The sequence below is a fragment of the Ostrea edulis genome, chromosome 2 (genome assembly GCF_947568905.1).
Source record: "Ostrea edulis chromosome 2, xbOstEdul1.1, whole genome shotgun sequence".
NCBI classification, from domain to species: Eukaryota; Metazoa; Mollusca; class Bivalvia; order Ostreida; family Ostreidae; genus Ostrea; species Ostrea edulis.
In genome coordinates, this window is record NC_079165.1 from 90,774,252 (window position 1) to 90,802,029 (window position 27,778).

Below are 27,778 nucleotides of genomic sequence, written 5' to 3' on the forward strand. Positions count from 1 at the left end.
TTTTATATTTCATTACTTTTTGTTAAGCTATAAATAGTTTAGACTTAAACAAAACATCTTTGTTATTTCAATCAATAAAAAGTATATTTAACAGGTAAACCGGTACATGTATATTAGCACTGTATAGAAATTGTCACAATTTCTAACAAAATAAAATACCACAATAAATGCATATATGATAGCATGGTATCACTATTGATTTTCTTAAATATGCTCACAAGCTTTTCAAAATAAAATCAATGACAACAAAATTATAATATGTCAATAAATATTTTTGTGTTGTCTGTTAAAGCTTTGATGAAGAGGCCATTTTTGTCTGTCTGTTTGTTGGTAGTTACACCATGAACCACCTTCTCTAGAGAACCCCAATTTATTGACAAATAGAGGAATCTCAACTAGAAGAGTCCAACAATAAAAATTGGTTTAACTTACAGACAAAAGGTTCTCCCTGTAAATGGCCTTTGTTGATATACACGTACTTCATTTACAAAATACATAGATCAAAATTAAACTCTATCCAATCTCTAGTATGCATTGAAAGCTTCAAAAACCCAATCTCTGGACAGAATATTTTATAGATGTGAATTAACTTACATGCAACAGAGGCATGTCTGACTGTACACTGTAAGCAACTAAGGATATATAATATTACACACAACCTCTGGACGGACAAAAATAAAACCACAAGGTCGACAACTGAACACACCCACCTTGTGTCCACATTCCAAATACAACTGCTGTACATTTAAATATTTGGCACTACTCAGCGTTCTATTAAAATAGCACTCTTAAACATAAAACATCAGACCACTTCCTTACCAGTACACAACAAACTTTACAGCTTGATGACATAATAAAGAATTAAAAATTAAGGACACTTGCTACCCAAATTTTTTTTTTAAAAATTTGATGCACGAGTTGATATACAGTTGAACCTTGTTATCTTGAACTTGATGGAGCCGATAAAAAACTTTGAGATATCAAAGGGTTCGAGATATTTAAGTAAAAATACAAAAAAAAAATGTAGTTGTGACTTTCAACTTGCTTTGACAGATCCATGGTATTCAAGATATCAATGTTCGAGACACTGATGTTCATCATTATATTTCTTTGCATATTTTGGATTTAATTTGCACCAATATCAAATTCGTAAAGTTTAAGGAACTTGTAAATTTCCTGTGATGTTCAAAATCCCTACTCTGTATAACTCTAAAAACTGTATTAGGCATAATTGAGAAATGGATGGCAAAAGTAAGATTCCATTCAGTGAAATGTATTCCTTCTACTTCTATAAACATAAATTCAGGGTCCATTTTCATCATTTTTGAAAAAAAGCTTGTTTTGTAGCAAGTGTCATTAAGAAAAAGAAAATTTTATAAACAAGCTTAGAATTACACTTTGCAACAAAGTACTAATTTTTAGGTTCACAAAATAAAACCATGATTGTCTCCCCAGGAGCTGTTCCTGGGTAGGAAATTATGTTGACAGAAATAAAACTGAAATCAAGCAAATTCATAATGGAGAAAACCACTGAAATTCAATCCCCTAAGTACTCCAATGTCTTTACCATACTTATAATGAAATTAAAATCACATAACTAAAAATGATCAATGCATGCATTATGTTAAAATGATGGAGATGCAAGTCTGACTAGTTTCAGAAAATCATACAATTATCTTTTTGAGCCTTTAAGCTGACAATGAGTTCAAGTATCCACAATCTACGATAAATAACTGCTTATACTCTTTTCTAATCAAAGACAATTTTTTAAGATATTACAGCAAACTTGCATTTTCTGTTAGTTTAGATTTATCTGAAAAACGTACAAAAGATGGACATCGTCGGTTGAAAATATAAAATGATTACAATATCACACACATTAGACAGAAATCCTAGCAATAATCGAGCAATGCATTCATAACTTATTCAAAAGTACATGTATGATTCGAACCAAATTCTAATTTGCTCTTGTAACTGTACAGGAAAAAACAAAATAGTAATGAAATATTCTTTTTATGAAATCTAGTATAAATTCTGGCTCTACATAGTTGGAAAAGACTTCCAGCTGTGTTTGCTGAAAAAAACTAATTTTAATAAAGTCCGACACTTTGTTCCAATTGCAGAGACTACATATGTAACAAATGGGGGCACGAGTCACATGATCTCGGATTAAGAATGCTTTAAAGCCTACTTTTGATACCTTTCTCCAAAATAAAGGTAAACATTACCCGTGAGTCTTGACAAAATATGTGCACGTAATAAAAATACAGTCATCATAAACATTATTGATAGACAAATGCAGAGCAGTGGTTCTTGGTCTTCAATATTTGGGACAGATTCAATTAACAAATCTGAACTTTGACAGATGTCTAATTCTCAGAAAATTTTCAATCTCTTTACTGAGTATTTTTTTTGTATTAACACATGAAAATAACAATCTTAAAGACTTCCAGATATACCATCACATTATGGAATCAGCATCACTTCCTGCACTGTTGAATGCTGGGACTGTGATCAGGGACTGTGGGTTTCTTTTACTATAAAGTAATCTCCAACAAAAAGTCCTTCAACTTATCCACAAGAAGGATCAATGGTAGCTGCCTTTTTCCTGTACTAATTTCCTTGATTTCCGACAAGTTTTAGGTACTCCATAATGCTCAGCATTCTTACAATTGGAGCATCTCTTCCTTCTTTTTGAAGCTTTTATATGAGTTGCCTCCCTTCCTTAGCTGACTGTCTGACTACTGTATGGTACACACCAAACTATTTTTCTGATTTTTGTTCTTCTGTCCTATATTAATGTCCCATTTCTTGTTAGCCTCCATATAAACGTCGCGGTCAAAGTGACCTGCTGCTATTGGAATACTGTAAAAGAAAAAGTGTCAGTTAAAGTGTACTACAGCACAAAATGTAGTCAAGCAACAATAAATAGGTGTTCACGTAACAACATAAAATTTACAAGCTCCAGGGTCTATAACTCAAACAAGCTCATCTGTGATCTCAGTTTCGCTTTTTCACTCGTTGTTCCTTCTAAAAACATAAGACTTAAATAGAAAGTGAGCTTGGTTTATGTTTCATTTCCCTGGAGCCAGAAGTGTTAACAACTTTGAAGCATAACTTACTTGTCCCCGCCTGGTTTTATCACAGCTTCATAGAGACCGTACACAGGACGATGGTCCGATAAGCGTAGGTTCATAACAGCATCATAGTGAAGACAACTGATAGAGTTCTTCTTACGTGCCTTAAATAATATTCTGTCCTACAAATAAAGATAAAAGATAAAAGTTCAGACAAACAAAGCTTGATACTCGTCTAAATTCAAATCATCATCCATAAGTCCTATACTTACTGTGTATGAAGGAATCCGTAGCTTACTGGATGTGTCGTAAATATCTTTATCAACATTTAAATCAAACTTATATGTGGGTTTAAAATTTATTCTTCCTTCTAAAAATCCTTGAAATATTTGATCTGCAAAGAATATACAAAAAAATAAGGTTATGACAAGAACACGTCTGGTACATCTATCGTGTGATTAACAGACATGTATCATACAGGGTTCGTACAACTATCATGTGATTAACAGACATGTATCATACAGGGTTCGTACAACTATCATGTGATTAACAGACATATACCATACAGGGTTTGTACATCCCAGAATCATATCTTTTCTGGATTTTTTTTTATAGCACTTTTAAAGCCATATTTCAAGTACTTCTGGACAATACAATCATGTAAATGAAAAAAAACAACCTGATACAATATATTGATTGGAAATTTTAATCCTTTCTTCAGCTCATTTCGCCTCTCATTTTCCGGTGTGTTTTCCCCCAACATTTGAAGATCATGAGTTGCTTAGCCAATCTGATTAAAACCAGATCCTGAGATCCGCTCACTTAGATCGCTACACTAGGACCTGATGTAACCCTATAGGGGGTCATGTCCGCATGACCTTTCGCTTGGAATATTCATGAGAACTATCAGCCAGTCAGATGGCGCCATACAGACAATGATGGCTATTTAGGGGGTTCCTGGCAATTCGTAAACAAATCTCTCTCCCACGAAGTTTATTCCACACTGTAAAGTTGTATATTCTCGCATAACGAATTTTAAACTTTCGCAACAATGCCTAATCTATTCCGTTCATTAAAACAACAAAACGTACGATATGAAATATACCCAAATTAAATTAATTGTGAATTCAGATTTATGTATGAATAGGGACGGGTACGAATTGAATAGTTTTCAAGATGGTTTACTTAAATAACGCGAGGAATATAACGCCAGTCGACGTAAACAGTGCATTGTGACGTCGCATCTAACTGCGATATGTTTTCTTTCAAACCAAACAATCGCAGCCATTTTCCTTGAATTGTGAACTCCATCGGGAATTTTTAACGTTTGAATGAAAGAAAGCCCGCAGAGAATACAGACGTTGTTTAAATCGCATGTTTTGACAGGTGTGCAGTTGTCTGTCAAATGCGCAGCCATTTTTTTTTTTTTTTTTTTTTTTTTTTGCATCTCTAATGTAAATAATGACGCAAAGGTTCATGGGAGAAAAATTATCGTTGGTATAAATCGACAGGGTCAATTTGATTGGCTTAACGAAAGGTCATGCGGACGTGACCCTATATGGGGTTACGTCAGATCCTAGTGTAGCGATCTAAGTGAGCGGATCTCAGGATCTGGTTTTAATCAGATTGTTGCTTAGCTCAATTCAGTTTAATTACATTTTAGTTTTAGAAACATTGTAAGGGGTAAATTGTCAGAACTCAACCCTAGTCATTTCTTATATTCATCACTTTGCATAAGAGAATTATGAGCTGCAACCCCCCCCCCCCCCAATTAAATGATGTTAGCTTTGTTGTAAAACAGCAATAATTCATTCTTACCACTGGTGTTTTGACGATATGTGCTTTTTTAAAATGAAAAACTAAGTCCCACAAACACTTCCGATATTTACAAAAACATTGTATATACTAAAGTGTCTCCAAGAAATTTATAAATATTAATTCATATTTAAAAAAAATATTGGCAATGAATGTAAGACTGTGTGTCTTAGCTTTCGGGTACCATTTTGTGATGTTTTATAAAAAAAAAAAAAAAAAAAAAAAGGGGGGGGAATTGTATGTTTTAATGTATTATACCTGAGATATTATATGCTGTGTGTGCGTGTGTGTATTTCATTATTATTATTATTGTTTTAATACGCCCTGAAACTGATGTTTATTCTTATCTAGCATATTTATGGTATCTTGTGTTTTCATGTTTTATATGTACAATGAGGATAGGTACAGCTTTTAATGTTTTATTTATTTTCTATGTATTATGTGTATAACATTCTCTTGTAAGGTATATATGCATTGTAAAGCACCTTTGAGCGTACATAGTGTATGAAAAGGGTGCTATATAAATATGGTATTATTATTTATTATTATAAAGGAGATAGAATCAACCGGATTTGTTTTTTTGAAGTTTTGCTTACACAGTAAAACATGATAAGAATTCAAGCCCCATTTAGTAAGAATTCAAGTACTTTTGCAAATTTAAGCACTTTTTTCATGTTTTTGTGCTGTTTATGCATTTCAAAGCACTTTTCAAGGACTGCGTCAAAATTCAAGCCCTTTTCATGGTCTGTCCGAACTCTATAACATAACTAATTAACTAATCAACATTTATACAATATGACAAGAATTACCTTTAACTATACAATCATTGAGTTCATCCCCCTCCAGAAGAAATTCAAAGTTTGGATGTTCCTGTTCAGTAATTGCCTCCACCATGCTTTCCACTGTGTTACGTCCCTTGTCGATTCGGAAATTAAGGTCCCCGAACCAAAACACACTATCATATTTACTGAGAGCATCACCTGGTTAGATAGAATTATACATGCAGTCTATACAATGTACGATTAGGATTTCTCATCAAAGTACATTTCATCAAAATCTGTGAACAAACAAACTTTGGGAAGGACATGAGCCAAATATGACAGCCTATATACATATAAACCATTTACAGGAGAGCATGTGAATGGCACCATTCTCCATGAGAATTGAAGGAAATGAGCCAATAACAGGCCATTTAATATTATGATTCAATAACAACACAATTTGCAATTTAATTTTCACATCTTATATAAAAAATGACATAATGAACAAGTATAGAAAAATCAAACTATAAACAAACTGTGACTAAAATGGAGCTACATGTATGGATACCTTGAACACTTTGTTGGTCTTTATGAGAATACTTGGGCATCTTTAGACAGGAGCAGATTTTGTGATAATCTGTTATCCGGTCCTTTAAACGACCATCATCAGCTGAAAGCAGAGAAGGATGGTTACAACACAGGAACACACCAATTCTGGATATTTTCAACAACTACTGCCACAAATCTTTAGATAAGCTTAAGTTATATAGCAGAATCCTCTTATTATAATAGTTTTGTTGTCAAACAATCTTTATCACAATAAGCTGGTTACTGTAATATAGAATTGGTATAATCTTTAACTTTTTTTCATGTTGGCTTTATCTATTGAGTATGCATATTTTTTTTCAGCTGAGGAGCTAGATAGACAGAATAAAAAGTTTTTTATTGAATTTATAAAATAAAATGCTTAATACTGTATCCTTTTAACTTAAAACAAACAAGATATGTTTCTGAAACACTGATGCCCCCTTATGGCAGCAAAGTTTATAATGGTCAAGGTTCAAGTTTTTCAAAAGTTGGTCAAACCCCAAGATCAAGGTCATAAGGTCAAAAATATTGGTACCAAAAGAAATGTCTTGTCACAAGGAGTATGCATGCGAAATATGAAAGGCCTATCACCATCAATTCAAAAGTTATGGCTGAGGTTAATGTATTTGCAAACAGACAAACAAATTTAATCAATAAGTCTGTGATTGTAACTGTTTACTGAAAGAGATAATGATAATCTATAAAGTTCAGGTAGCCCTGTGTCCCAGTGCACTGTTTTGTATTACTAATCCTGTTACGATACAGCTCCCATAGAAAATGTTCAAGTTCTGTTGGTCACTTTGTTTACTCAATAGGTAATTGCTTCACCACTCTCATGAGAACAAATTAGAGGAAAAAAAAGAACAGGACTTTGACATTTTAAACAAGATATGTATGTGAAACATTGATGCCCTTGTATGACAGCAAAGTTGATAATGGCCAAGGTCAAAACTTTTTTCAAAAGTAAATCAAACCCCGAGATCAAGGTCATGAAATAAAACACTTTGGTAACCCAAAAAATAAATACATATGTGAAAAAAAGTTATGGCCAAGGTTGAAATTTTTCAAAAGTTGATCAAACACCAAGATCAAGGTCACAAGGTCAAGTATGGTACCAAAAAAAAAAAGTCCATGTCACAAGAAATGCACATGTGAAATATGAAAGCCCTATCAGTATCACCATCCACTCAAAAGTTATGGCCAAGGTTAAAGTTTTTGTGGACAGACAGATCAAAAACTATATGCCTAATTACAGGGGCATAACAATACAGGGATTTAGCGTCTTGAGATGTTATTTCAATTATTTCAAATTGGTATTTAATTACTATGATTTTACAGTACTTTAACGTTAGACGAGAGCTGATTTTTATACTTACATGTTAAATGACAGTTGACAAATAGAAATGAGGTTCCAAAAAAATGAAATGAGATTGCTACCGCTCCTTTGGTTTTCATCATGGTAACTGCCCTAGTGGACACCTGTTCATCATCTGGGACTAAAAATAACAACAACTGTACATAATTCATCTACACAGATCAACTGAAATAATGGATTCCATATAACACAGCTTTAATGATTCGTGAAATCCTGTAATATTATTGTGGAATAGCAAACTTTACCAATGTCATCAATAAAATATCTCCACAGTCTCATTGCATTTTATTTCTCCATTAATATACGGTGACCTATGAACATGTCATGACCAGATGAGGTCCCTGCATATCGTTCATGTTATTAAACATTTGATATATTACCAGAACAGAACCAGATGAGGTCCCTGCATATTGTTTATGTTATTAAACATTTGACATATTACTGTACCAGAACAGAACCAGATGAGGTCCCTGCGTATGAATATGGCAAGATGTAGAGATCCATGAGAGGCGGAGTGAAATAGAACGTGCGTAGGTCCCAGGGTGGCCTGTACTGTCACCTCCCAGTCTTTTCTGGAAAATAATGATATACACGTCTCTACAAGTGCTCAGTAAATCGATTGTTATATCCAATTGTAATTTTTATAGATAACATGACATTTTGGTTTAAAATTATAAATTTTTAATTGACAATTTGGTTTTAGAATTATTGATTTATTAGATGCACATCTTGGTTTAGAATTATCAATTTAACATGATTCTTGCTATCTTTTTTCCAGTCTATTAAATGTACAAGTACAGATTTCCTTCTGATGACCGCTTTTTGAAGTTTACTACATGACTACAAATCAGACTTCATAGTTCAATTTATATCTAATCTGAAATGAATGGAAAAAAGAAAGTATTGACTTAAACCAACAGCTTTCAGCCTAACACTGCATGGTACTAAATATTCAATCAATACACTTCTAATCAAAGATTCCATTATAAATAAGGGCTTCACAAAGCAGGACATTCCCTCGAATCGTGACAATCTGTAAGTCAGCAATCCTGAAAGTGCTATTGAAATCAGAATATAGGGGGTCTTTGGATTCTTTGTTCCAGCGACTTGGACATTCTAAATTTGACCTTGAAAATCAATAGGAATAAAGATCTTGATGAAATGTAGCATCCTTGTGAGTGCATTTGAAATGTAATACAAAATACAAAACAAAAGGCTCCTACCAGTCTGACAAAATTTGGATGAAAAATATGTGACTTAAATCTTGTACACCAGTGACCTTGATCTTACACCTGTAACCTTGAAAGCAAATGTCTTTATACAATGTAATATTATTGCAAGTTTGATAAAAACAAGAGCCCCATGGGTCACATCATTCACCCAAGCCTTCCCCTATATACATGTATTTACATGTAGAACTTTGATCCCCTATTGTGACCCCACCCTACCCCAGGGGGCTTGATTTTAACAAACTTGAATCTGCACTATGTCAGGAAGTTTTCATGTAAATATCAGCTCTTCTGACACAGTGGTTCTTGAGAAGATTTTTAAATGACCTCACCCAATTTTTGCATTTTTGTCATTATCTCCCCTTTCAAGGGGGAATGACCCTTCATTTGAACAAATTTGAAAGCCCTTCATCCAAGGATTCTTTGTTCCAAGTTTGGTTGAAATTGGCCCAGTAGTTCTGGAGAAGTCGAAAATGTGTTAAGTTTGGACAGACAGGCGAACAGACAATGGACAACAGGTGATCAGAAAAGATCACTTGAGCTTCAGTTCCAGGCTAAACAAGAGGTACTGTGAGCAATGCTCACTAAGAATACCCCCCACTTACCCCAATCTCCCAAAGGGTGTTGGTAATAGGTATAAACTACCTCTTTTCTGAGTGTAAAAAACAAATGGCATGACAAACCGAACCATATTGCTACTTCGATGTCCAGTGCATGTGACCTTTGACCTTTTGACCCCAAAATCGATTGGGAACATCTTCATTCCATGGGTAGTCCATATGTATGATATGGTGACTGTAGGTGGAAAGGATAACGCTTTAGAGCCCGGAAACCATATTGCTACTTCGATGTCCAGTGCGCGTGACCTTTGACCTTTTGATCCCAAAATCGATAGGGAACATCTTCATCCCATGGGTAGTCCATATGTATGATATGGTGACTGTAGGTGGAAAGGATAACGCTTTAGAGCCCAGAAACCATATTGCTACTTCGCTATCCAGTTCGCTTGACCTTTGACCTTTTTACCCCAAAATCGATAGGGAACATCTTCATCCCATGGGTAGTCCATATGTATGATATAGTGACTGTAGGTGGAAAGGATAACGCTTTAGAGCCCAGAAACCATATTGCTACTTCGATGTCCAGTGTGCTTGACCTTTGACCTTTTTACCCCAAAATCGATAGGGAACATCTTCATTCCATGGGTAGTCCATATGTATGATATGGTGACTGTAGGTGGAAAGGATAACGCTTTAGAGCCCAGAAACCATATTGCTACTTCGATGTCCAGTGTGCTTGACCTTTGACCTTTTTACCCCAAAATCGATAGGGAACATCTTCATCCCATGGGTAGTCCATATATATGATATGGTGACGGTAGGTGGAAAGGATAATGCTTTAGAGCCCGGAAACCATTGCGTCTACAGACGGACGGACGGACAGACAGACAGACGGACAACCCGATTCCAGATTCCAGTATACCCCCCCACAACTTGTAGCGGGGGGTATAATAATTGGGCAAGAGATATGACTTAAATCTTGTACACAAGCTTAAATAAGTAAACACATAAATGAATGGGTAAGTTACTTTGCAGCTCTACCGCAGGAGAGAACAATTATCAAATGAAAGTTTGCTCTTAAAACCCAATGATTAAAATATGCATAGGGAAGGCAACCTTCATAGATTTTCCATTTTTTTCTAGAAATAGCTATCCTTACTTGATGATATTGTTTTCCTGGGTTCCAACAGCATAAATATCTTGCATAATTTCACTCTCCACCGGTAAGATAAAGTCTTCTAGAGAATCCTTACATTCCTGGTGTATAAAAATCATTACATCAGACCACATTATATATATACACACACACACACACACACATTTACATCTATATACAATGTTCCAGGGTTTGACACTAAGGCACGTCTACTAAATGATAGGTCCGGTCGGGTAAAATGTCGCTTTACTAGTCCGACTGGTCGTGTTGAATAATAAACAAGAAACTACCAATCTTGAACCGTGTGGTGGAATAATCTCTATTTTTAGTTCTAATAAATAAGTTGCGGTCGGCAGTGATGTTTTACGACATCTACTCGATGTTAATTTTAAACAGTTTATTTGAATTGACTATAATAAAGTGTTTATCAAGTTAATAAATTACGTTGTAAACGTTTGTCATTTACATGAAGTATTTAAATATGGAGAAACTATCAGGGTTTTTTTCTGGAAAGTTGGTCAGGGCTAGTGCATATAAAGTCAGGTCTAGTAAAAATCATTTGAAGTAGCCCGACTGGTCTAGTGCTGAAAAGGGGTAAATGTCAAACCCTGTGTTCTCTGTGCATCCTTAGAAAGCTGCAATATTGGTTACAGGTATATGTACAGGTGTGTACTGCATGAGTCATGTGTATTTTTCCCACCCATGCTCTGCACCTGTTTGGCAAAACAATGAAAATGACAGGTATCAAATTTTCTATGAAATATTTCTAAAGAATGAAGTTAACTTCTGTTCACATATAGAGTCTTAAATCAACATTGACGATTATCGCTAATCTGCATGAAAAATATTTGGAAAGTGCATTACGATTAAAGCTCCATCACTAGGACACGATTTTCACATTAGTTTGTACATTACGATAACATATTGCTATAATATTTTTGTCTAATTTTTATTTAAAATATCCAAAAGTGTACAATATTTTTCAAAATTTTTGTATATATCTGAGCTCACTCTGTAATCCAAATTGATGTATGATAGAACTGCTGTCAATACATTTAGACTGGATAACAGCTAGTCTGCTTTTACACAAATTCTTTTGTTTACATGTGTCCTTTAATTTTCCTACAATGCTTTCAGGACAACAAAAGCACACTTCACCATTCAATGAGTGCATGAAGTTTTGTTCACATTAAGCATTGATCAACATACATAAAAATTCCAGGTATCACAGACAGTACTCACCTTCCTGTCTCCAGGTATCACAGACAGTACTCACCTTCCTGTCTCCAGGTATCACAGACAGTACTCACCTTCCTGTCTCCCATGTTCCAACTTCCAACCCAGATTTTCAGTTGGTGGTCCGGGAAGTACCTCTCTAGCTCCGGGGCCCCCACCAGGGAGGAGGTGACACTCACATTGCCCCGTGACCCGGTCCTACAGATTGGAATAGGGTATAACATAGACATAGTATAATCAGCTGTCCTTACACAACACTGAGGTATAGACACACAGTACCACTAGGTCTGTAAAAATCACAAATCCACATCTATATTACGGGGAGTAATTGTCACTTGTGAGAGGATTGTGTATTCCATTTCTAACCTGTTGTCAATAACAGTACAAACTGATCAATACAACTCAATGAAAGTGGTTAATAGGTATTTCCATCGTATTTCACAATGCATGGAGTACCATGTTTGAAACTGCACTATACCTGAGAATTTAAATGTCAAGAACTACAGTATTCAAGTGTGTTTTGGTTACAGCTGATCAATATAGCATGATCCACTTATTGTTCAAATTCCTGGGTTAATAATACCCCCTATAAAACCACCTCACAATGTGTTTAGATTGGGGGAATGCATTACCCAATATCTATCACCTGTTCTTCTAAAGTTAATTATCTTAATTAGCTTTGTGTTAAATGTTTTACTTTACTTAACGTGAACTAATCAAGTTTAGACAAGACTTGATCAATTATGTCTCTGTCATTGATTTTTGATACTATCACTCCTGCAAATATTTACGCTTTTTCAGCCAAAATGGGAAAGATAAGCACAGTAAAATCGGATCATGCGACCAATTCATGTTTGCAGATTCTTATGAGGTGAACAAAGGTCAAACTTGCATGATTTTTTCGGTATTCAGTACTGGACAGCTCCACAAAGACAAAGTGGACATGTGTAAAACAGAAAGTGGACATTTTTTTAAAATAAATTAGACATAAGCATAAATAATGACACACAAAAACCCCACACAAAAACCAACAAAGTGGACATTTGAAGACCAAGAAGCCCACGGACTTCAGTGGTCACCTGAGTATTATAGCCCATACAGGGAGTCTCATATTTGCATTTCAGCCTCAATATGGAGTCTTTTGTGCATGATCTTTCAAAATATGCATACAATTCCTATTCAATTACAGAAGAACCTGTAGGACAGGCAGGCTGCCGCAGTGGCCTAGAGGTATAATGTTTGCCCCACATGCGAAAGGTTGGGGTTAGAATCCCAGCCGTGACAGATCTAAGTCGTTAAAATGCTCGGGATCAGGTGTGAATGTCATGGGTCCTTGGAAATGACCTTAAAAACGTATGTCCCATGTCAAAGTAGGTGTGGCACGCTAAAGAACCCTCACTGCTCAATGGCCGTAAGCACCAAGCAAAGGCCTAAATTTGAAGCCCTTCACCGATATTGGTGATGTCTCTGTATGAGTGAAAAATTCTCAAGAGGGACGTTAAGCAAGCCACAATCAATCAAGACAGATGGTCTCAAAATTTTAAGTTCAAAAGGGGCCCAACTCCAAGAAAAATTAATGAATCAGAATTCCCTGGGAATATGCACATCTACAAAGTGTGTTCTTATCAACTATAAAGTTTCAGAAAATTCTATTGAGCGGTCTCCGAGGAGTTGCACTGACAAGAACAGGACAGACACTGGCTCAAAAGTCCAAGTTCAAAACGGGGCATAATTCCCCAAAAAATTATAGAATTAGAATTTCCTGGGAATATGCATATCTATACAGTGTGTCCTTATTCACTACAAAGGTTAACGACTTTCTGTTGAGGGGTCTCAGAAGAGTTGCACTGACAAGAACAGGACAGATGGGCTCAAAATTCTAAGTTCAAAAGGGACATAACTCCCAAAACCATTAATGAATCAGAATTTCCTGGGAATATGCACATCTATTCTACAAAGTATGTCTTTATTAACTACAAAGTTTCACAAATTTCTGTTGAGCGATCTCAGAAGAGCTGCCCTGACAAAAACAGGACAGACAGGCTCGAAAGTGTAAGTTCAAAAGGGGCATAACTCCCAGAAAAATTATCAAATCAGTATTTTCTGGGATATGCACATCTACACAGTGTGTCCTTATTAACTACAACATTTGATAACTTTCTGTTGAGCGGTCTCAGAGGAGTTGCGCTGACATGAACAGGACAGATGGGCTCGAAAGTCTAAGTTCAAAAGGGGCATAACTCCCATAAAAATTATTGAATCAAAATTTTCTGGGAATATGCACATCGTGTCCTTATTAACTACAGTAAAACTCTGATATAGCAAATTCCTGTGGACACTAAAAATTTGCTATGAGCGTAATTTGCTATACGTTTATAGCGAATTCATAATTAAAATATAACAAATTCGTAATAAAACTGATTGTTCTACATGTATATCAGTTGCATAAGAAAGCAGCAATCGATATACTTGAGTTTGTATTGTCTCTAAGAGAAATTAAGCCTATGTATTTTCGAGAAGAAATATTTTTGTACAAGATATATACACACTGATTTATATATGATAATTTATCTTTAGGGATATTTAAGTCACGCAAGAACATGTCGAAAGAAAAATATCAACAAATTATGTGCAATTCATACAAACAGTCTATCGCAGTTGTCATTTACTTGTTGCTTTACACAAATAAACGAGTGTACGATATAAATAATAAACGCAATCAAACTTCAAATTTAATTAACGAGAATAGTAAACAATACCGACAATATATTTGCTAAATGCATGTGTAAGTATTGTTTTGCGTTAACAAACTCTTGTGAAAAAATACAAAAAGAAATTTCGTAATAAGCGATTGTTAAAATTTACGAGTTTAAAATGAAAAAAAAAAATTCGTTATAAAAGGTAATTTTTACATTCATTTTTAATTCAAAGGGAATATGAATTTACTTCGTTATATCCGTAAATTCGCTATATCCGTGTTCGTTATAAACACACATTTTTATATAGAATAGATAAAAAATTTGCCGGGGAAATAGATTTCACTTCGCTATAGCCGTAATTTCGCTATATCTGTGTTTGCTGTATTCGAGTTTTACTGTACAAAGTTTCTCGAAATTCTGTTGAACAGTTTCAGAGAAGTTTTGCTGACAAGAAAGAGACTGACAGACTGACTGAAGGATGGGTCAAAAACATTATACCCTCCTCAACTTTGTTGCGTGGGGTATAAATAAAGAAAATGATTTTCAACACAAATGATTCCTTTTATCAAATATGACATCACAAAGTTGGCAACATTATAAATTTCCCCCCCCAAAATTTCAAAATGTCCACTTTTCAGACAATTTTTCTAAAGAGCAATCCTGGATTGTATGAGCTGATGAAACCCATTCTCACTGTTATATGATAATTGACAACTCTTTACTTGGTCATAAAGGAGACATGCAACCTATACTTTTTAAACTCAAACAACTCAGTCTAAGAATGAGATAGAAAATGTTGGCCATCTGAAAGATGGGAAAGGCACTGTGATTTTATACAATAGTAAATTCATGGTTCCTTACTAAATTTTCACTCTTGCAATTTCTTTCGTATATAAAAACTACTCCACAAAAAAAAATTCATAAACTTTTGTTATTCGTAAAAAGAATGGCCAGAATAGACTGTTACTGCACGTAGTTCTTTACCAATAGCATCAAGACGTATAACACACAGTATTATATTACCTTGCCCTGGCCTCTCTAATGGTGATCGGTAACATGGCACTAGATGCTGAGAGTGACCTCTGTGAAAGAGTGTCACCTATACGGGAGTCTTCTAAGGAAACTTTCTGATGAGGGTACGAGGAGTCGGTTTTCATGGAGACTTTAAGCGCTGTCGATGTGATGTCTCCGAGAGGAGGAAGATAGGATTTCGGAATGAGGGGCGGGAGAAGACCGCGGGAGGACTTGGCACTTCTAGGACTTGCCATTTCTACATTGTTACTGAGCAAAATTTCACTGTCCTTCTTGTTTACCTCCAATGTACCAGCACTTGTGCCCACAGTCTTGTTAGAATTATCTGTCATGAATACTTCATCCTCCGATTTTTCCCTTTCGTACTTCTCCGTCCCTGTTTGCAGGTTTATATACGACGGAGTCTGCTTCTTTGATTTCGATTCCACTTCCTCCCCTGAAGAACCAGGATCTCGGTTTCTCTTCTCTCCCTTAAGATTTCCTTTTCCTTTCACTTTTCTTTCAGATTTGGGCGTCTGTGGTGGTTTGGGTTGAAAAGGAAGACTCTTTAATGACTCCAGTGACCCCTTTGGATCATTAGCCATCTTCAGGGCCCTGAACCTGTGTATGGTGGCATCTGATGGCGCCTTGCTTCCGATGTTCCCGTTGTCGTTGGCATCCAGAGGAGGAGGGGGGTCCCAGTCACACTTCTCGGGATCTGGTTTCTTTAATCGGGGAACCGGTTTGGGATTCTTTTTCACATTGACGTTATAGACTTTCTTTCCACGCTGTAAGCCAGTCCGTGCGTAGTTTGCATTATTGGACTGATCTTCTGCTTGGTTGTTATTTTCGGGTGTGTCGTCAGACGGGTATGTGATGTCTAATTTCATGTTTGTGTCCTCCTCGATATTGGATACATTCTGATTGCTGCTATATGCTGTGTTCTGTCCCCCTGTGACTTCCAGAGTCTGGTTAGATTGTAGAGATGCACATGACCCAAATTCACTCCCACTCTCTGATGAACGACGTTTCTTTTCGGCAAGTTTTGTCAGAGCACTTTTCTTTTTGAATTTTCGGCCAGTGGAGGAGATGGATGCCGTGTCCCCAGTAGGGGGTTTGAGATTACTGATGTCCATCTCCATGATGTTGAATCTTTGACATGAAATGTGCCTGTAAATAAAAATAATAATGTGCCTGTCAATAAAAATGATAAACATTATGATAACAATAATGATAAAACAATACATATATACATACATGTAAATAATAATTTATATATACACATACTCACATGTACAAGTACTATATAGGGAGTTAGTAAAAATCATTTGTAAAAAATATTTCATTAAAATAGTTACAGAAAAACTACACTATAAAAGCTTGTTTTCATATATTTTTTTAAAACATTGAATGAAAATGCCTACAACTTCCAAAGACCTGGCAGAGTCATGCAAGTGAAGATCTTAAGGGACAGGAGGTGACCTTTAATTGGGCTTCTTCAGATCCTTGTGTAGTAAGGTATGTGTGATCAGATCTACGATTTAAATTCAATACGATTCAAAATAAAATGTGTTATACCTCCTTAATTCTATCAATTGTGTAACTTACAGAAAAGGTGTATCATACCTCCTTAATTCTATCAATTGTGTAACTTACAGAAAAGGTGTGTCATACCTCCTTAATTCTGCCAATTGTGTAACTTACAGAAAAGGTGTTTTATACTTCCTTAATTCTATCAATTGTGTAACTTACAGAAAAGGTGTGCCATACCTCCTTAATTCTACCAATAGTGTAACTTACAGAAAAGGTGTGTCATACCTCCTTAATTCTGCCAATTGTGTAACTTACAGAAAAGGTTTTATACTTCCTTAATTATATCAATTGTGTAACTTACAGAAAAATCTCATTTTGTTGCTGCATTTTGTAGAAAATGTTTTATGGAGAGCTTTTCAGAAAAGGAATAAATATGTTTTACACGACTGAGCTTTGGTTACAGAAATTATTTGTAGGAATTCCTACATTCTTCTGTAAAATTTTAACACCTCTCTTATGGCCTTGCCAAGATTCTTGGGTTATGATGAGATCAAACTTAGTCTACATGAGGATATTTGTGACTTTTAAACATAGAACCCTTGTGATTCCAATCTAATTAAAATTAGATGTTAGATCTGCTGGCATACTTGCTCACATATCAAGCGAGTATGCGAGCAGATCTAACATCTAATTTTAACAAGAAATGTTTGTAAAACATATATGCCCCCCATGGTGCAAAATTGAAAAGGGTTATACACATGCATCATTTAATTGATAGTGGTGTCAAACCAATTCAAAATATTGAGCAGACAATATCTTCCTATGTCCAGAGTGGAATATGACCATGTGACCTGAAAATTAATAGGGGTCATCTACTCCTTATGCTGTACCAGTGTACCAAGTTTGGTGTCAAGCAAATAATTCTTAAAAAATATAGGAGACAGTATATTCCTTTGACCCTTGCCCTTTGACCATGTGACCTAAAAATCAATAGGGGTCATCTACTCCTTTTAAATGTACCATTGTATGAAGTATGATGTCTGTCAAGCAAAGGGTTCTCAAGATATCAAGCTGACAGTATATTCCTATGTCCAGTTTGACCTTCGACCATGTGACCTCAAAATCAATAGGGGTCATCTACTCCTTATGTTGTACCAGTGTACCAAGTTTGGTGTCAAGCAAATAATTCTTAAAATATAGGAGACAGTATATTCCTATGTCCAGTATGCCCTTTGACCATGTGACCTAAAAATCAATAGGGGTCATCTACTCTTTTAAAATGTACCATTGTATGAAGTATGATGTCTGTCAAGCAAAGGGTTCTCAAGATATCAAGCTGACAGTATATTCCTATGTCCAGTTTGACCTTCGACCATGTGACCTCAAAATCAATAGGGGTCATCTTCTCCTGAAGATGTACCAAGTTTGATGTCTGTTTAAGCAAAGGATTCTCTAGACATTGAGCGGTCAGTATATTCCTATGTCCAATTTGACCCTTGACCTTTGACCATGTGACCTCAAAATCAATAGGGGTCATCTACTCCTCACAATGTATCAGTGTACCAAATTTAATGTCTGTCAAGGAAAGATTTCTCAAGATATTGAGCGTCCAGAGTGGAGAGACCCTTGACCTTTTCACCTGAAAAACAATAGGACTCCTCTTCTATTTATTTGATGCTAATAAAATTTATATTTTCTATGAATAATCAATCATCTAAATTTGAAAAAATCAATATATGCACCCAGGGGTGCATAAGCCGAGTTGCATGGGATACATTGTAAAGTCAGGAATGATGTGGCATATTTATAATTGTGAAGAACTAATTTCAGTTTTAAACTTTTCAAGTTACTGTCCAGAAACCATATTTGTCTTAAGTTTTCAATCTATTTTTGGTCACTGTGACCTTGACCTTTGTTCTCCAAAATCAATAGGGGCCTTGCTTTGCTGGTATCCATCAATATAACCAAGTTTCATTTGATTTAAATTAAAAATTTTCAAGTTATTCTCCGGAAACTAATTTTTTTTGGAATTTTAAATCTATTTTCGGTCACCGTGACCTTGACCTTTGACCCATTTTCTCCAAAATCACTAGGGGTCTTCCTTACCTGGTACATAACAATATCTTTAGGCCACAATTAAAAGAATGTTTGTTTCCCCTCCCCCGGGTCTAGTTTTTGAAACTGACCAGGCAGGCAGGTGATATATTTTTTTTTTTTAAATTCATATAATTTTATATGTATTGTCGGAAAAAAAGCAGATCTGTCAAACAGGGCACTGATTGTCTTCAATGCTTAACATCTGGAGAAGAGAACATTTATACTTCTATGTTGAGGATTGGTTGAGCTTCAATGTTTTATGTATTAAAATCCTGGAATGGCTTGCTGGCGTTGAATCTGTATGCTAATATGAATGCTCTGGATGTGTAATTTCTGTTTTCTTTACTCCGACATTTCTTTAAAAAACATTTAAAGAAATAAATGAAAATAAACAAAAAACATTTATTCTTGACTAGAAACAAGTAGAAACAAAAATCATAAACAACATGTTAAAAAGAATGACTTAGAGAGGATGAATATCAGACTAGAATTAACTGATTGTCAGACTAGAATTAACTATTTCTTAATTGGATTTCTCTTTGGGACTTCCAATTTTTTTGAACGACACAAGTCACAAACTGGCAGCACAACTTTAAAGTTTTTGCACAAGTCCTTGTCCTTTTGGATCTCTGTTGCAACACAATATGCACATATGTCTTTGCGGCCAACATCTGAGCTGTAGTATGCAAATTCAATGTGACTGGTACATGCAAGCTGGAGTCTTGTGAAAACTTTTCCATGTAGAACATCCCCTGAAAGTGACAAAAAAAACACTTGTCAGAGAAAAAAATTGATTTTAATGTTTTTGTGCTCTTTATTTTCTTTTTCAGATTACCCAAGGTTAAATTCAAAGATTCAGCCCTACTTCCATTACTTCAATGATACAAATATTATAAAGATGTTATCATTCAATGACTGTAAATATAAAGGCTGCCAAAAACATAATTTCCACAGATTGTGCATTTAATACTGAATGTCCTTTTGGAGAGTGAAAAAGGGGAATATGCATGGTAGATGCAAACATGTTTTATCCTGCACATGTATATAAGGCCTACAAAAAGCATTTAAATTTTTGAATGCAAGGATACAGATTGAATGTGGACAAACACACAAATCCAATTTCTGTTCTTCTGACATTTTGTCATTTGATTAAAAAGATTTGAACAGTGAATATTCATCTTAGTTCATGTATCCATTGTTTATGATATTGATCATCATGATGATAAACAAATGAAAAAAATTTGGGCAGCACTTCCCCTAGGAATTTACCGTTTTTACACCCCCTACCATAAATTTCCCCAGACCAAAAGTTTGGGAACATTGAAGAAAGAAATGAAATGGTGTGGGACAGACTCATTTATAACTTTAAGACATGAGCCATACACCATCTCAAACCTACTTGATAGAAATATAATAATGCATATAAATTACCTGTAAATCTGGGAGAGGCTTCATCAATCTTTTGAGGGAGCTTTGTCAGTGTGCTGGACTTTCTCATCAAAACATCGAAAGCTGTAGGACATGTAGGAGGATTTTGACCTTTTGGTACATTGTTATTTGGTTCTAAGTCTCTTATCACGTCAAATTGTACATATTTCAAATTTTATCAAAGTTGTGAACCACTTGTATCTGTTCTTCAAAATCTGGCTCAAAAGTTACACCGTTGGCAAGTTTGTCCGACACGGTGACAGTTACTTCGTCCAACTTGTCTATGTTATGGTCGCCGTCCGCTGTCAAATCATTCAAAACCTCATTCCATGTACAGTGTTTGGAGAAACTGTAGAGTCTGTTGACTATTATGGGCACAACTTTAGATGTGTGTTTGTATTTTATCTTTACAGTAGACGACAACGCTATTCTGTCACCCATTTTTTCAAGTATCGATAAATCCCGGTAACTTCCGAAAAAAGCAGAAGTAACGTCTAGAACCGACACGGAGCGGACACGATTTTTTTTACGGAAATAAAAAAAAAAAAACATCGCAATTTTTTGGCAAAAAAACTTTTGACCCGGGCCCTTTTTTTTGACCCGGTCGGGGCGAGGGGAAACAAACATATTTTTATTTTTGGCCTTAAGTATCATTTGATTCGGATTTAAACTTACTGAGTTATCATCCGGAAACCAAATATTTCTGAAATTTTCATTCTATATTCGGTCACTGTGACCTTGACCTTTGTTCTCCAAAATCAATAGGGGTCTTCCTTACCTAGTACCCAACAATATATCAAAGTTTCATTTGATTCAGATTTAAACTTTCTGAGTTATCATCCAGAAACCAAATTTTTCTGAAATTTTCATTCTATTTTCAGTCACTGTGACCTTGACCTTTGACAATTTTTCTCCAAAATCAATAGGGGTCTTCCTTACCAGGTACCCAACAATATATCAAAGTTTCATTTGATTAGATTGTAAACTTTTCGAGTTATCATCCGGAAACCAATTGTTGACGCCCAACCGCCCGCCCGCATCACCAAACCAATAGCCGAGTTCAACTTCGTTGCAACTCGGCTAAATTAGTAAAAACCAAAAGAAGGGCAATAACTCCTATGCTGGTATTTTTTCTATTGTATGTCTGAGTATTATATTCACTTTAAGTTGTATATATTTATAAAATAGCAGTTTTTTGTATTTTTATTACTGTTTAATGAAAATGTGTAATTTCCTGATGCTTACATATATACTTCTGTCTATTTATCATGTCCGACATCTTTAAAAAGATGGCAACATATACATTTTCTTTGGTTAATGATTAAATTAAACTATAACAAGTGGAAATTAATACTGTTTTACTACTTTGAACCAATATTATGAGTCACATGAGGATGGAGCTACTTTAAATCCTGACAATATGGACAGCCCTAGACTCATAATGTACTAACACTCATCATAAAATGACAGTTCTAACATGAAAATTATAGAAGGAAGTAACAAGATTAACCATGTAATCTCAGTGGGATGGACAGACAAAATAAGATGTCCCGACTAAAGTCAAAGGGACAAAATTTTATTTACTTTAGTTGGACTTTCAATGACACAAATACAGCTTCCCAATCACTTTTCACAGTTTACTGCACATTTGCCCTCATAGTCTGGCACATCTGTACAAATGTCCCTGGATTCACAAATGGTTAGGCTAGTTTCAACGTGAAAGTACAACCGAAAATAATGTTTTACACTTTTATCATGTTTATGTTGAACCTCCCAAATGACAAATGAATTTTAAAAATTCTGTAAAACAACTAGTCCTACTAAAACATTGGCATAAAGTTTAAAACTAATTCGGAGAATGTCTATTTTCCAAGGAATAAAAAAAATTAAATTAAAATTCAGTCAAAGTGCTGAAAAAATGATCGGGTTGGACCAAATTTGTCAAACAAATCAATTTTTATTTCAAGCCCTGCCTTTTGACAAATATCACATTTCAAACTCTCTGCAAAATGGCTGCAATAGTGAAAGTGCAGACGGTTTTACAATTTTCAGTTAATTGGAGCTACGACAGACTTCAGTTTATGAATTGGGGTAGGAAATTCATTTTTAGAAATGATATCTTATGCTCTCACATTCTATGTAATAGCTTGTTGCAATACGCATACATTCTGTATAGTCATATAGTGCCAGACCTTGCTAAAAGTCAACCAAGTCTACAGTCTAATATATTTAGAAGTTTTCACAAAAAAATCAAGGTCATTCATAATGACAGAAGCTCATTATAGAGTTTATTATTTTTTTTCAAAACAAAGATTGCGGTATGTTATTGTTTATGAAGTTTTCAAAATAAATGGATATTGATCCAAGTTTATTATATATATCACATCTCAAGTATACTTTAGGTAAAATGTATCATTTAAAAGTTAAAATTTGTGATTGTACAAAATGAAGATGCTTTGAATTACAAAATTAACATTTCACAGGTTTGTTTGTTTACAAAAAAAGACTCGAGTCTTTGTTTACATAACACAGATTTAAGGCTAAAATATTGCTCTTATCCTTGCATTCAGACAGTCCAAATTTTGGTTGTCAACATTAACTGAGTTATATTTTTGATTTTTAACATAAAAAATGAATATTGTTTTTCCCCCCGAAAAATATGAACCAGTCCCCTTAATAGACGACCCCAAGCGATACAAATGCCTGTGGTTTTAACTGATAAAGTTCAACATTATTTTCATCAGACTCAAAGCAAACAACAGTTTGAATGTTATTTGACGTTATTTTGTACCTCATGCTGGTAATAATAATAAGTACAGGCCAAGCCTGGCCTGGAGGTTGTAAAACTTTTCTGAGCACATTTTCATTCTCAGCCTCAAACACCGTGCTCTAAATCGTATTCATACTCAAAAGTGAATGTTATAAAACTTAATAAAATTATTCGCATACTCAAATGGAGTACATGCTCAAGATTTTTCGAGTATGCCTGGAGCTTGCTCAGAGTTGTAATCAAAACAAACATGGCTGAGTTTGAGTATTAGTACAGTAAAAGTTTTATAACCTCCAGGTCTGATGTCTTTTACTGAACCCTTTTGTAAAATACGTTTTGAACCAAAAATCGAAGCCATGAATCAAACATTGAATCGAGCTTTTATATTGAATAGTATTGACATTTCGGTGAATTGTTTCAGCCCTAAGTATATATATGTATGTATTTTTCATCATAATTGCCATTGACAGACAAAAGCATACATACAATAATACTATTGTCATAAGTATGAAACACTCTTGCTATGCATTACCATTATTTATTATCATTATTGTTATTTGTTAAATACATATGGGCAATAAATCGTCTCGTGGGGATCCGTGTTAGAATAGGTCCTCAGTACCCCTTGCTTGTCGTAGAAGGCGACTAAATGGGTCCTTCGGATGAGACCACAAAAACCGAGGTCCCATGTCACAGCAGGTGTGGCACGATAAAGATCCCTCCCTGCTCAAAGGCCGTAAGTGCCGAGCATAGGCCGAAATTTTGCAGCCCTTCACCGGCAGTGGTGACGTCTCCATACGAGTGAAATATTCTCGAGAGGGACGTTAAACAATATTCAATTAATCAATCATATGGGCAATAACCTATTGTGCCAATAAAGAATTTCAATTTTAACCAGTTAACAGTATTTATTATGAAAAGCTGAATATTTCAGAGACATAAGCTTTTTAAAAATTAATTTTGGCACTTTGAAAACACGAGAGACGAATGTTATTGTTAAAGCGAGTCCACAGCCTTAGACTTGTACAGGTTGGGAACACTTCCCCTCTAGCAAGATATTCTCGCAAAAACGCGATTATCCCTCTCTAGCGAGAGTAAATATATCCCGTACAACAGAGAAAAACACCCATGGAGTACTTCTCTTTGTGTTTCACGTGAAAAGAAGAAAAAGTGCTAAAATGTCTGATACTTCTGCAAATTTATTAATCAAAACAAAAACACGAACGATGTGTATTGGATTTCAGACTGCTTCCCTCTCACACAGCAACTTTGATATGAAATTTCTTGACTGTGTTGTCAATTTTATAGAGACAATTTGCTTCATGCTGAGTGTTAATCTCGGCTGAGATTCGGCTTGGCTGAATATTTGGACTGACGCCTTCACCGAATCTCGGAGCAGTCCTTCATAATTCATGTCTGGAAATTTACTTTCAGCTTCAGCCGTTTCTAGCAATTAATGTGCACTTAGGTGACACTGGTGTTCGCTTCAGATAAGTGATTTGACTGTTAAACTAACTCTATATCACTATTAAGGTTATATTACTTACCATCTATAAATATGTAAATTCCATAAAATAAACCATCACTAATTTTTCCATTCAAATGAAGGCTTCTATGGCGCAATATTTTATCTCCCAAAATTGAAGAGTTTCTATAGTTTGTCTTTTGAATTAGCGAAATGCAAGTAGGTGTGTAGAGATATGATGTACAGTATAATTTGTCCAAACCGGCCTCTGAGTACTCCGGCGCTCTGTCAATTCCGGCCACAAAATATAGTCCCTAACATTTCTTTAACAAATCCTTTATTAATAATTCCCTGTACTCCGGATACTGCGTATTCTGTATATCGGCCGGTTTACACAGTCCCAACTGCTATCAATTAACTTTAATTATCCTGTGTAAACCGGTCCCTCGATGATACACCACCCTAATTGTTGCGGTCAATTGTATTCGGTGTACACAAGGTCCCAACTGCTCGCAATTAGCTCTAATTATCGCATTTAAACCAGCCACCCCATGATGACCAACCTGTCGGTATTCGGCCGATCACACGCGGTGTACACAAAGGGTGTCTCAAGGGAAGCCACAGGTAAGTAAAAGAGTGCAACTGGCGATGAGTCGCGATCAGTTTAAAATAAAACCTGATTTTTAGGGGTGCACTTTTCAATTATGACAGCACCACGCATGAGGTAATGGCGCCCCCTAACGATAGAGACGAGAACTGACATTAAAAGACAAAGTTCAATTAATCGATGTATTCGATACATTCTTGGAATGAAACTAAATCGGCAACAATCCCGTTATGTTTTCCAAAAGCAGGGTTTCCCCTCGTGGACTTCTCGGAACTCTACGGCGAGTCAGACAGTGATGATATGCAGTTAGTTAGCACAACTCGCCATGTCCGGTCGATCACTCGGCATTACATTAGTTTCCGTTTCACAAATTGAGACAGTTGAAAGCGATACATTTACAATGAAAGCTGGGAAAGACAAATTTTAAACGAACACAACACAAACTTGACGAACGTACATAATGTAGCACTTGATAACAGCGATGATGTAGACAAAATCGACAATTCACCAACAGAAAATTGCGCGAATAATTCCCAGATTTTAAACTGTTTAATAAAAATTGAAATTTTTCCAAATGAGCACGACAATAAAACACTGACATTTATATTTTGAATTCTTTTGTGATATATTACAACGTTAGCAATCATTACACACGTATGCATATATAATGAATACAAGGGAAGCAACTCTCATTCTTATCAACATTCTGCACTCCGGACTCTGTGCAAACCGGCCAATTTCTTTGGAACCACATATAGCCGGTTTAGACAGATTATACTGTATCAGTAACTAGATAAAGCAGACAATAGGAACTCTTCAATTCCAGGAGATAAAATATTGTGTCATGCAAATCTTCATTTGAACGGAAAATGTAGTGCCTGTTTTCATTTAGGGATTTTTATACCTAAACGGTAAGTAATACCAGCATTTATAGTGATAGAGAGTTAGTTTAACAGTCAAATTACTTATTTGAAGCGAACACCAGTGTCGATCACCTAAGTGCACTTTATTAATTGCTAGAACTGGCCGAAACTGAAAGTAAATTTCCAGACATGAATTATGAAGGACTGCTCCGAGATTCGGTGAAGGCGTCAGTCCAAATATTCAGCCAAGCCGAATCTCAACCGAGATTAGCTGAGTGTGTGTCGCAATTATTCAGCATTGCATGGAATTTGCCATTGTTTTTAATAGAGACACCAAAACACCTGTTTATGGTAATGTTTACTTCCTCACTAAAGAGGGAAAATCGCGTTTTAGCGAGAAGATCTCGCTTTAGGGGAAGTGTTCCTAACCTGTTGTATGATTTTAATTATCGATACAAACACATAAAATATAAAGAAAGCAGTGTTATTTTTATCATACTTACTGTGAATACCTTTAAAAGCAACCTCTGCTGTTGATATGATGATCATGATACAGTCTTTCCTTAATGAAGAGGCGTGTAACTCACCACGTGTGATTCAGAAACTTTTTTATTTGTAAACAATGCAAGAGTGTTCATAGCAACTTCATAAATATAAGCAAAAAGCAAGGAAAATGCATAAATTGGAGTTTGTATAGATGCATGTAGATGCTTGTCACTGCTTATATTTAACATTAATTTATATCTTACCGTTATATTTGACACGCATTCCAAGAAAGCTGCAAAACACTTTGCAACACTAGCATTATTTTCGTCGGTGGGACTCCATATTGAATCGTTGACGCATGCACGATTTACCAAAAACGGGAACTTGTATACTCAATATTAACTCGTACGTTATCTCCTTCTCAACAGCTTTCCTGGTGAAAATGACATACAGAAATCAGAACTACGAAACTTGAAAGTGATAAGTTTATATAATGTATAAATATAAAATACATATTTGTGAATATGAGAAGTATAGAACAGATTAGTTTAATTGACCAATTAAGGGCCCTCGGTGGGTGGGGGTGGGACTTTAATTTTAAAACTAGTAATACTATACAGTTATATGTAAATAAATAGTTCTTGTTTAATCATTCAGATGAACTACTATTGTGTCAGAGTTCGTATTGTTGCACTGCACAGATTTAACAAATATAACAACCAGGGGCGGATCCAGGAATTGCGATTACTGGGGGTGGGGGCACTTTATATTAAGGCAAGGGGGTCTGGGGGGGGGGGGGGGCGCCTTGAGGCCTCCAGTGGGTCTAGTGCAAAGCCCTGATGGGGGCCGAGGGGGCGATCGAAGCTCTCATAAACTCCTGGATTTTACTGATTTTATAGGGCTTGAAATATGCATGTCTCCTATTTAGTCATTTGTACTATTTTCTATCATTTTTTACAAGGTGAAATTAATCAAATGAAGCAAATTTTTAGGGTTTTTGTAAAAAAAAAAAAAAAAAAAAA

General features: G+C 35.4%; 1 protein-coding gene across 3 annotated transcripts; it reads right to left on the reverse strand.

The window, feature by feature from the left end:
* On the reverse strand, positions 1–27,131 carry LOC125682469 (phosphatidylinositol polyphosphate 5-phosphatase type IV-like). Of its 3 annotated transcripts, none has more exons than XM_056155412.1 (12): positions 27,020–27,116; positions 26,774–26,874; positions 15,520–16,677; positions 11,872–11,995; positions 10,565–10,662; positions 8,064–8,188; positions 7,618–7,737; positions 6,222–6,323; positions 5,702–5,872; positions 3,350–3,471; positions 3,123–3,259; positions 1–2,865 (listed from the first exon to the last, which is right to left on the reverse strand). In XM_056155412.1, the coding sequence occupies exons 3-12, from the start codon at positions 16,647–16,649 to the stop codon at positions 2,742–2,744; spliced, it is 2,253 nt and encodes a 750-aa protein (XP_056011387.1). In that variant the 5' UTR covers positions 16,650–16,677; positions 26,774–26,874; positions 27,020–27,116; the 3' UTR covers positions 1–2,741. The 3 variants fall into 3 exon arrangements, with proteins under 3 accessions (XP_056011387.1, XP_048779031.2, XP_056011386.1); XM_048923074.2 differs by having other exon boundaries at positions 26,774–26,832; positions 27,020–27,112; XM_056155411.1 differs by lacking the exon at positions 26,774–26,874 and having other exon boundaries at positions 27,020–27,131.
* Between the last annotated feature and the right edge of the window lie 647 nt (positions 27,132–27,778).

Excerpts from the sequence above, each read along its gene's own strand:
- LOC125682469 (XM_056155411.1), bottom strand. The coding sequence starts at position 16,649 with ATGGAGATGGACATCAGTAATCTCAAACCCCCTACTGGGGACACGGCA. Across the intron at positions 11,996-15,519 it reads ATTAGAGAGGCCAGGGCAAG|GACCGGGTCACGGGGCAATG; the intron begins GTAATATAATAC and ends TCCAATCTGTAG. Across the intron at positions 6,324-7,617 it reads TGTCAACTGTCATTTAACAT|CTGATGATGGTCGTTTAAAG; the intron begins GTAAGTATAAAA and ends CTCTGCTTTCAG.